Below are 11,990 nucleotides of genomic sequence, written 5' to 3' on the forward strand. Positions count from 1 at the left end.
AGAATTCTACTATAATATCTTTAATAAAACAAAATGTGTACGCCTGTGCTATCAACTTAAAGATGCTCCACCGCCGACAGACCATTAATGATACTCATCATTTGAACATTAATTGATGTTTAATCGTGTATATATATGTCAGATTAACACAAAAAGAATATGAAATAAATTATTTTGCTTTTGGTGCATGCGCAGTCAGAATATCATTCTACATATAACATAGTGGCACGGAATTTTTTCGGGATGCAATTAAATATTTCCAATATTTTTATCTTAAAATAGAATAAGAAGCTCAAACTTTCCAATAGTGGTAATGGTGTAAAGTAAGTAACTTTTGTAACTGAAGAAAAATACCAAATCGCCTGATCCTGTTTTTGATAGTGAAAAATACCATTTTTCAGCGTTGGAGCATCTTAAACATTTCGAAAGTACACGAAATCCTCAGTTCATTTGATAAGTTGACTAAATAATTAAGTTTAAGATAATTTACATCCTTGGGTCCCTCCTACTTAACTTTTTTTTTCATCTTGAGACCAGAACAGTAGACATGGTTACACTAAGTAAGTGGAATATTTTAATTAATATTAAATGATCTACGCCGTCGGATTGTTTTTAAGACAAATGAGATAGTTTTTGTGTTGAGAAAATACCAGAATAGCATGTATATATGATAGTATTTACATTAGTAACATTATTAGGCCCACTAAATTATTGGATATATTATTGTATTTTTATTTGATTTAGAATTAATGCACTTTTCTCTCTTGAAATCTATTACTATGAAACATGATAAGTCGTATGCATTTACAGACACCATGGACCTTTTTGTTAGAGATATTTACATGAGTTATCTCCCTTTGTAAGAACTCTCCGTACAAGTAATAACAACACGTGTTTCTTGCTGTCTTGTGTTTAGGAAAAGGTGTCCAGATACTGTCACAATGGTCGTACAACGTGTTGTGTAAGTATATGTATTACATGACCTATAGTTCAGTCTCCCATTTCGACTACAAGAATATTTTGATAACTATTTATCAAATCTATTTCACAAGCAGAACGTCAATCACTTCAGAGACCTAGATACAGCTAGATATCTGATCACTTGTACTTAGCACAGCTGTACGAGTCTGACAATGTCAATATATACATATATACCAACAGAACAGAAACACAACAGAAATTTCCATAAATAAACTTTGGATGCCCAATAAGGTAACAGTAACGTTGGTAAAATCCGTTTAGCCTAACCCAAAGAGTTGTATAAAAATGCAATAAACAAATAAAGATAGGCATATATGGATGTACACGTTTTCCTGCACTTAAATAACAGACTGACTAACTTTAGAGTCCAGTGGTTATGGGATACAATAGCTAATGTTGTAGCGGAAAAGATCACCTTCGCTACAACATTAGCTAGGGATATATTCAATCGAGCTCGCACAAAGTATCATCAAACATAATGGTGACCGCCTTATATTACGTATACTTATTTATTATCCCCCGCTTTCTTCGAAACAGGGGATATTAATTTGGGTTTGTCTGTCTGTCTGTCCATCCATCTGTCTGTAACACTTTGTTTCCATGCAATAACTGTAACAAATGTAAATTGATTTTCTTCAAACTTGGTGACAAGGTTAAATGCATTAAGGGCTCGGCCAAGTTCGATCGCGACTGTCGATGGACCGGGGTTATGGCCCTTTGAATTACTAAAAACTTCATTGTCGGCCATTTCTGTGCAATAAGTGTAACAAATTTAAACCGATTTTCTTCAAACTTAGTAACAAGGTTAATTGCCTTAATTTTTTGAGATCGCGACTTTCAACGGACCTTATTTAGGAACTTTATGGGCCTTTGCTTAAATAAAAAAAGTTAGTTTCTACCACTTCCGTACAATAACTGTAATAAATATTAACCGATTTTCTTCAGACTTGGTAACAAGGTTGAATAAGACATCAGTTTATTTTTTCATGTTTCAAACAAGGTTAAACCTAACCTCAATAATGTTTACCTACAATATGTCCTGAAAGCGGGGGATGGAAATTCCAATAAGTTGCTTGTTCCAAAAGCCCTATAGTCTGAAGGAACTATTTTCAGAAAACAGATAATGTAACTGGAGTCGCTGCCAAACAGTAGTGAGTACTCAAAATGCAACTGTTAAACAAATTAAAAAAAATAGGCATAAGTTTATTACAGGTTTCGATAAAAAGGTTAAGTTGCTAAGATAAGAAATTTACTGATTAGATAATGGTGAATGAGTGTTTACTTTAAAAGATTCTGTGCTATGAAGCAAAATATTGAAAAGGTGAAAACCTGCAAAAGCTAAAGGAAGCAAAAGTGAAAAAACACTTATGCTTTGGCATCTTTATAATTATCCTTTTATAATGATTTCATAATTTAGTTTTGATAGATATTTGCTTTTATAAAAATATAATATTTCTTATGAGATCTTCCATTGTATTGATGTCATTTACATACCAATGCTCCATGAACAAATGACAACTTGCCATCCATACAAAATGGCAATTATATAAACAATGAAGAAAAAACGAAAAATAAGGGTGAACTGAAAATTATGGCACATATAACTTTATTAAACATTAATTACATCAGAAAATATATATCCATGTCCTAAGATGAGGCTACAACACAAAACATATTCAAGAATTCCAGCGTAATATATGATAACAGTGGAGAGTCATATAGCTGTTTTGCCTTCTGGCGTACTGATAGTCAAATACTGCGTGGTATTTCGGACGACGGTTGGAAACATAAGACCACTCGCAATATGAAAATTAACATTTTATTTGTTTTAATTAAATTGTTCGGAAGGTGATGATAAATGTAGTATTAATGGTAAGTTAATAACTTTTGCGACTCTACAAAATTATTGATCTCCTTTTACATTCCCATTTTAAAAATCAAAAGCCGTTTTGAAAAGGTAGTGGACCTTTAATAGATATCAAGGAATCCTTTGTGCCTTCACCACTGTATGAAAATTATCCCTGCCTTTTTGAAATATGTTTACCATTTGTATTGTCCTACCCTGTGGCTTCATGCTTTGTCCCAATTCAACTTCCTATGGAGACTGGGGCATTTATGTATTTATGTTATACAGGTATGTAAAGCCACAGCAAATTTATATCATTGAGAATAAGTAGTGTAATGTGAAAAACATGGATGCTGTTCATCCTGATTTCTTAAAAAAGATTTTACAGTTCTATAACCCCCAAATTTGATATATGCATTTATTCAATATGTGGGGTGTACAGAGGTCTCATTCTATCTATATGTTTATAAAAAATCATTTTTTCATTCTTTTAGGAAACCTAAAACCCAGAAGGGCAAAAGGTTTTTAGAGGGAAGAGAACCAAAGATCACAGAAAACACAAAGACATCCATCTTTGTAAAGGGAGGTAACACTAGTATGATTGTCACTCAGGCTATGAAGGAATTGGTAAGTAGCAAAAGTCAGTACTCCCACTATGTAAATATCGGTTATTATTATAGGTAAATCCAACTCATCCAACATGTACATACTATCATATTAATTTTGATAGTCTGACTGATCTCATATATATTAAATTTGAAAAATTACTCTCTTTCTTTATAAATGTTAAAGTAATGTAATCAGAAAAAATATGTAGTATATAAAATTAAATAAGTAAACCAGAACTAAGCAAAGTCAGTCACATATAACCAGATTACTCAGGGGTCAAGGTTCAAACCCCAGTTTGACCACTATATCTTCTACTTTCATGTTACAACTTACACCACACAATGGTAAAGTCATGTATGTCTTACCTAGTGAGGACTTGGAGGAGAAAGGAGGGTTGTGGGATTGAGTCGGACTAATTAAGGAGGGGTAATTTTGCTTGGTTGGTAAATTGGTAAGGTGTCTGGTGTTAAAGGGTCCGGTGTCCTGGGTTTGAACATCAATTAGACTGCATACTTCACTTTCTCCTCTCCCTGTGTTCAGGTATTTTATTGGTTGTTTGTATGATATATTTATTATCTGTTGTGTAGAAAAAAGTTATCATAAAATATTATGATCGTAAAACAAAATAGTGATATTTAGAAGTGAAGCACATTATTATGATAACATTAATATGAATATTATTTCTCTTTTCCTTTTGTTTCAGTGTCTACTCAAGAAGCCAAATGCGGTATCATACAAAAGGTATGTAAACAGTGGTGACTGTGAGTGGCGATCTGAATTAGGCAATGTTTGTCCATCTGTCTGTCTATCTATCACTTTAAACCGATAGCTCTGTTATAACAGATTAATATACAAAATGTATATAATGTCATAAATTTATTCATTTAAGCATTAAACGTCTTTCAGTTGGCATTCATAGCCAATATGAATGCCAACTGGACAGTAGCAAATTCCATGAAGCGTGGTAGTGCTTCATGTTGAATTTGTGCGCTTCGTGCAATTTGCTTCTGTCCAGTTGGCATTCATATTGGCTATGAATGCCAACTGAAAGACCTTCAATGCTTATATTTACATTTGGTTACAATTTTATGATGAAATTACAAGGGATTTTGCATCTTTAATGAAATAATCATTCGTTATCGTCATGGATGGAAACAGTCATTTGAACAGCAGCTTTTCCAGAATCACTAGCACGACAATTGTGTCATCACAATGATAATGACTTGGCTTGGTAAGGTTTCATAGTGGGACTGCAGTGAAAATGTAAATATTTAATTATAATGCTATTGTTTGTACTCTGTTTGACAGTTTCCCACCTGTATCATTGTGTGTCCTACACATTTGAAACAGTGTTTGAGCAGAATTAACATTTAACATCCTAAATCCTTTTGATATTATTAAATTTAGATATGTTATACAAACAATTAATGAGTTGATTTACATAGTCTTTAGCTGACAGCAATGCTAAGACAAGTGTACTAGGAACAGTTTTAATTCAATATGTGTTGTGATAGTATATCATTGCACCTCCATTTAGTTATGATACATTTAAAGCATCTAATTTGTAAACTGTTTATTTTGATACAGAAAGAACATCTTAAGACCATTTGAAGATGAAACTCCACTTGTAAGTATAAGCAAGGAGCTGAGAATGCATATTTAAATCTAGTGAGAACAGGGATTTCCCTGATGCAGGTTTTCTGCGTCTCTGACTCACAAAAATGCCTAGGGACTCCTAAAATAAAATGATGGGAGTCCTTGGGACTCAATGTGGAAGGAATTTAAAATGAAAATTACAGGTCAATTAGATGAAGTAGAAGCAATGATTCTCTTTTTTTTTCAAAAGCAAAAATAGTAATTACAGTACAAAACATACTTTCTGGTACACCATAGAAAGTGTTATAAGATCTACAATAAATTTGAGCAAAAAGACTCCATGTTTTTATAGGGTCTCGCAAACTTCAAACCTAAGAGTCTCCGGGACTCCCAAAGTTAAAAGGGGAGGGAAATCCCTTTGAGAAGAGAAATGAAATGCCATCTCTATCAAATTGAATAAAACCAGCTGTAATATTGCTTGTGATAGACAATTATAGTAAACAAATTGTTTAATTGGGAAAAAGTAAGGAGGACAAAGCAGGCTTTCTGTTCAATCTAACATCCTTTTGTTCAGTATAACAATGTTATTCAACTGGTTTGATATTAGATTATCTCCCTTTAGTTTTAAAAGTCTAGACTCGGACATATGTCATAGAAACAAATGCTTTATTTTAGGGATAATTTTATATTGTTTAGATTGATAGGTTTCCCGGTGATTAATTTGCATAAAATTCATTTCCAGGAATTCTTTGCTAAAAAAAGTGATGCTGCCTTATTTGCATTTGGATGTCACTCCAAGAAGCGCCCTGACAATCTGATTTTAGGTATGCTTTTTAACCATTGAAGTTTTTCAAAGTTTAATGTCTTAATTTTCTATTATTTTATATCTTAATTTGGTGTGAATAAAAAAATTGTTTTGCCAAGGGGGGAGTAAGTGCCCATGTCCCTATTAGCGCCCCTTCCCTTTTTGAGGCCTCATTTCAATTGCCCGTGCATAAGACCGGAACTATCAATACTGTATAGGTTTGCAATGATTTCGTCTTATCAAAAACCTTTTCACTTTTTCATTTGTTTTAAACTCTGTGGGGGCTTATTGGGTCGAATATGGTACGGAGTACGCGGAAGGAAAAAATTATTCAAAAAAAAATTATGTCAGTATTAAAAGTATTAAAAATATTTGAGTACTGTATAACCTTAAATACAGTAACTAGTCTTTTATGTCTGAAAGGGGGCATATTTGATTGAGGTACAGTAACTATAGACCTTATGAGAAGGAGTTTAATTTAGGATTGCTAGTCTTATAATATTCTTGGCTTTATTTATATGTCATTGTTTGGTAATTTTGTTTCGGCAGGGCGTATGTTTGATTTCCACATTCTGGACATGTTTGAGCTGGGAATTGAAGATTTTAAGTCTATGTACCAGATGCAGGTGAGACAAGGACCTGAAAGTAATGTTTGTGTTATGAGCAGTCTGCATATAGTAAACATGGTGTCGTGATAGAGAAAGTACCTTACTTCTAATTGTTTGTTTTTTCATAAGTAAGGTTTAATGTAGAGTATGTCCATGTGAAGCATCCTTGGGTGAAGGGGGAAATGATATTGCTTGACGGCCTGACACAATATTTTAATTTGGGTACTCTTTGTTTTACAGGGAGCTAAGTGTAACACCGGTAGCAAGCCTTGTTTGGTATTTGCTGGTGAAGCGTTTGACCAGGACACTGAACACAAAAGATTGAAGAATCTGTTTATAGGTAAGATGTATATCTGATTAAAGTAACCATCAGCATTCGATTTGCATTGCTACATTAGGCTATTACATCTACCTAATTTTCCTACAGTTAGAGGGTTTGTTGTACCTCTTGCCCAAACTATCTGAATTTTGGATCTTTATTTTCTTCTTCTTTCTAAATGACCTTCTTCTCCTATCTGGACTAGAATAACAGAAATCTAAGTCCTATATAAGGTAATATTGTTCCTTCTTTTTTTTTGTCAGATTTTTTCCGTGGCCCTGTGGTCAGCCAACTCCGACTTGCTGGCCTAGAACATGTGATACAGATCACTGCATTAGACGGGAAAATACTGCTTCGGAACTACAAGTAAGTGTGGCATAATAGGTAAAATATTTGTTGATAACTTATTCACCCCTATATTTCCAAAATGGACTATTTCAGCCTTTGAACTAGAAGAATCTAAACGTATCTTCAGGGATGTATAAGTTAATGTTACATTATTTTGTTGTCTTCTTATTTCAACAAATACATACCTGTCAAGATTCCTGCATTGGACTGAAGACTACCAAAATTGTTTTAAACTAAAATGAAATTTCTCATTTTGAAAAAGAGGACCCAATGTCCAGTTTGCCAACATCTGACCCTTGACTGGTATACAAATATGATTAGTTATCTTTGGTAAGTCATCTCGATCTGCATGACCCTCTGTCATATGTGATGGTCCCAAAACTAAGTAATTCAAATTAATTTTGTTTATCTTGAATTTGAATTCCTGATTCAAAGACAATGTATTAAAGGATATAAAAACGACTAGTTAAAAAATTAAACCTTAACAAAGGTTTTCTTCATTACAGAATCAAGATGAAAAAGTCGGGCAGTAAAATCCCCCGAGTAGAACTGGAGGACATGGGGCCATCCTTGGACCTAGTTATACGACGGACTAAACTGGCCTCTGATGATCTCTTCAAACGATCACTACGGCAACCTAAGACAGCCAAGGTTAGTTAATTGTTATATTGTTAAAAGTTGAATTATTGAACTATAGTTGTAACTATAACACCAACGTCCCCCCACTTTCACACGAAGAAGGTTTCTGTTTGTAGACACAACAACCAACCAAATTAACGCCTTCTTAATTAACTACTGAAGTTTCAATGAAACTTTGTGGCAACAATCCTTATACAATGTAGATGTGCGTAATCTATATCAGAACATGATAACTCTACCAGAATTATGCCTCTTTGTTACAAAATGGAGGAAGGTATAAGTTGGAAACACTTCTAGTGATTTATTGACTTGACATGGATCAGAGTATTTATGAAATCCTAATGAAAAGACTCTTTTTATCACGTCTGGATTAAAACCATGGCATACAGGTGTGATTACTACTAATAAGATAGTGGAATATTTTTGTACCATTTTGGGTTCATGCAATGTTTATGGATGTTTCAATAATATCAATCTAAGAAGTATGATTTCTGAGACAAAACCTAATATCTTCTGAAAAGGTATAGAGATTTGATGTGTTACCTTGTAATTGTTTACTAAATGGGTTGTAGAAATCATCAACCACAAACAAATTGAGAAGCACATAACAAATACATGTAAATTCTTTTTCCTGTTACAGCCTAGAAAAACCAAGAACATATCCCGCAATGCTTTTGGTTCCAAACTAGGCAGAATCCACATGGACAAACAGGACTTAGGGAAATTACAAACACGGAAAATGAAGGGACTCAAAAAGCCAAAAGGAACCAAAAAAACTACAGCACAGTCCGAGGAAACAAATGGACCATCTAAAGCCAAACGAGTGAAGAAATCAGCAGATTAATATTTGTTATTTTTTCATGGATTAATAATACGTTGTGAAGAAATGTTTCTACAGCATTCTGATTTTTGTTGGAAAATTCATCAACAGTTTTTGAGATGTGGCACATAACAGATTGTGAAAAGCTGCCTGTTTGGTCTGTTGCAAACAGGTTCTTGGATTTAAACTGTCAAGAAATAAGTTGATTATGAGAGGAATTGATTCCGCCAACAAAATGGAAGGTTGCTAATTTACTGATTCAAAGTAAATATTTGAACTGTCAATATTTAGTATACGGGGTAATGACGCCCAGAAATGTTTACCATTAACATTTGATATTGTTACTTGGTATTTGCCCAAATATTTCATGTGTGAAATCACAGGGACCTGGCACGAAATTTTTTTATCCAATAGTATACATATATATATTATAGTATCAAGGGTATGAACTCGGCGGTCTAGAAAAACTGACCTATTTTTTTAAAACCGTGATTATTTTAATAAATGGGTTCTAAACAACATTGACGGATATCTTACCTTAAAGAGAAATAATTTATATTTCCATTGAGTGCATGATGAACAAAATTGGCCAAGTATTGACGAAGTTATGGCTTGACGAATCGGGAAATTTACGTCAAATATGCTAGGTAGACATTTCCCTGTCCGGTCGAAATGTCGTCTCGGCTCTAATGGGTACCTCAAAAACCAAGCCAAAATCACAAAATCTACGCTTGTGGTGGTAAACAGTACCCATAACTGTATTCATCCACAATCTCCTTTGGAGGTGTCATGACCCGTACTTTGTAAAAACTCCATTTAAACATCGTGTAGCTCTGTTACTTTAACCGTCACCGCCATGTTCATTTGTTTTTCGGAACGCTTCTCGAGTTTACCCACAAGCACAACACTACATAATTTGCATAATGTAGTCTTTATATGTAAACTCGAGAAGCGTTCCGAAAAACAAATGAACATGGCGGTGACGGTTAAAGTAAGTGCCAGGTCCCTGTGTGTGAAATATGTTGATAAAAGATTGTTTCATCATTTTAATCAAAGTAGTAGTGTAAATTATACTGGTGCAAATAATTTTACAGTGTTTGTCTATGGTAGTAAGTTTTTGATCATTCAGTGGTTGTTCAATTTCAAATTCAGTTTTTAACCCTCTACAATGAAATATAAGAGACTGGATGAAATTAGAATTTTAATTATGATATAATACCAAGGGTGAATTTTAGTGTGGGGGATGTAATGTACCACACACACAAATGTGTGTGTGTGTGTGTGTGTGTGTGTGTGTGTGTGTGTGTGTGTGTGTGTGTGTGTGTGTGTGTGTGTGTGTGTGTGTGTGTGTTTGTGTGACATCATGATAATGTATTTATGAGAGGTCTGTATTAACATGTAAAAGTGAGAAATTTGTACATTATAATTATGATTATGATTGTCATAATGATAGTGAACTGGTGAGAGGTATATACATTATCATAATGTATTGATGAAAGGTATGTCTGTTGGTGTACAAGAAAGAGAGGGCCGCGGTGGCCGAGTGGTTAAGATGTCCCGACATATTACCACAAGCCCTCCACCTCTGGGATGCGGGTTCGAATCCATGTGGGGCAGTTGCCAGGTACTAACCGCTGGTCGGTGGTTTTTCTCGGGTACTCCGCTTTCCTCCACCAACAAACCTGGCACGTCCTTACATGACCCTGGCTGTTAATAGGACGTAAAAAAAAATAATAAACAAGAAAGAGATTTGTACATTATCATAATGTATTGATGAGAGGTATGTCTGTTAGTGTACAAGACAGAGATTTGTACATTATCATAATGTATAGATGAGAGGTATGTCTGTTGGTACGGAAGAAAGAGATTTGTACATTATCATAATGTATTGATGAGAGGTATGTCTGTTAGTGTACAAGACAGAGATTTGTACATTATCATAATGTATAGATGAGAGGTATGGCTGTTGGTGTACAAGAAAGAGATTTGTACATTATCATAATGTATAGATGAGAGGTATGGCTGTTGGTGTACAAGAAAGAGATTTGTACATTATCATAATGTATTGATGAGAGGTATGTCTGTTGGTGTACAAGAAAGAGATTTGTACATTATCATAATGTATAGATGAGAGGTATGGCTGTTAGTGTACAAGACAGAGATTTGTACATTATCATAATGTATAGATGAGAGGTATGTCTGTTAGTGTACAAGAAAGAGATTTGTACATTATCATAATGTATAGATGAGAGGTATGTCTGTTAGTGTACAAGACAGAGATTTGTACATTATCATAATGTATAGATGAGAGGTATGGCTGTTAGTGTACAAGACAGAGATTTATACATTATCATAATGTATAGATGAGAGGTATGGCTGTTAGTGTACAAGACAGAGATTTATACATTATCATAATGTATAGATGAGAGGTATGGCTGTTAGTGTACAAGACAGAGATTTGTACATTATCATAATGTATAGATGAGAGGTATGTCTGTTAGTGTACAAGACAGAGATTTGTACATTATCATAATGTATAGATGAGAGGGTATGTCTGTTAGTGTACAAGACAGAGATTTGTACATTATCATAATGTATAGATGAGAGGTATGGCTGTTAGTGTACAAGACAGAGATTTATACATTATCATAATGTATAGATGAGAGGTATGGCTGTTAGTGTACAAGACAGAGATTTATACATTATTATGAGATTGTTAGTGTACAAGACAGAGATTTATACATTATCATAATGTATAGATGAGAGGTATGGCTGTTAGTGTACAAGACAGAGATTTATACATTATTATTGAGATTGTGTATTGGTGAGTGTTATTTCTGTAAGTGTACAACCAAGGGAACTGCAAATTAGAGAGTGTGTGTAAAAAGATGTTTGTCGGTATCTGTATGTGAAAGTAGGATAGAATTTATCAATATTTAAGAACACAAGAGAGAACTGTTTTGTCTATTTTTGAGAATATAAGCTAGGAAGATATTTCTCGATATATGAGATTGCAGACAAAAATGTATCTGCACATATGTAGTGTATAGAAATATTTAACTGTATTGAGATGAAATAAAAAGACAAACAAAAGGTTAAATCTACCTACGTGTGATATTTCTTTCAAGGGTAATTTATTTCTTGTTATATGTATATATCAAAGCAAAAAATAAGAACTTTAAATGTCTATCTAGTCTATTGGCAAAACCTGTCTAATCTAACACGGTGGTCAAAGCATGTTTAAGATAGGACAAAACTTTTTTAATGTACATGTAACGTAACGCATGATTAATCAATCATTTCTCCCATGCTTGTCTGAGTCATCCTGCAGTAAGAAGGAGATAACTTTTTTATCAGGGTAGAGAAAAGAGAGCTGACTGCTCACATGAGCTAGATAATGTTGTGATGTCATCAATACA

The 11,990-nt window shown here is 33.9% G+C and overlaps 1 protein-coding gene across 1 annotated transcript; it reads left to right on the top strand.

The window, feature by feature from the left end:
* Nucleotides 1-855: 855 nt before the first annotated feature.
* On the top strand, nt 856-11,671 carry LOC138326441 (ribosome production factor 2 homolog). The gene is made up of 12 exons (XM_069272551.1): nt 856-961; nt 3,322-3,454; nt 4,140-4,177; nt 5,024-5,063; nt 5,775-5,856; nt 6,387-6,463; nt 6,686-6,785; nt 7,028-7,130; nt 7,619-7,763; nt 8,392-10,070; nt 10,588-11,237; nt 11,338-11,671. The coding sequence occupies exons 1-10, from the start codon at nt 942-944 to the stop codon at nt 8,593-8,595; spliced, it is 942 nt and encodes a 313-aa protein (XP_069128652.1). The 5' UTR covers nt 856-941; the 3' UTR covers nt 8,596-10,070; nt 10,588-11,237; nt 11,338-11,671.
* The last annotated feature ends 319 nt before the right edge of the window (nt 11,672-11,990 follow it).

The sequence above is a fragment of the Argopecten irradians genome, chromosome 1, assembly GCF_041381155.1.
Source record: "Argopecten irradians isolate NY chromosome 1, Ai_NY, whole genome shotgun sequence".
NCBI lineage: Eukaryota > Metazoa > Mollusca > Bivalvia > Pectinida > Pectinidae > Argopecten > Argopecten irradians.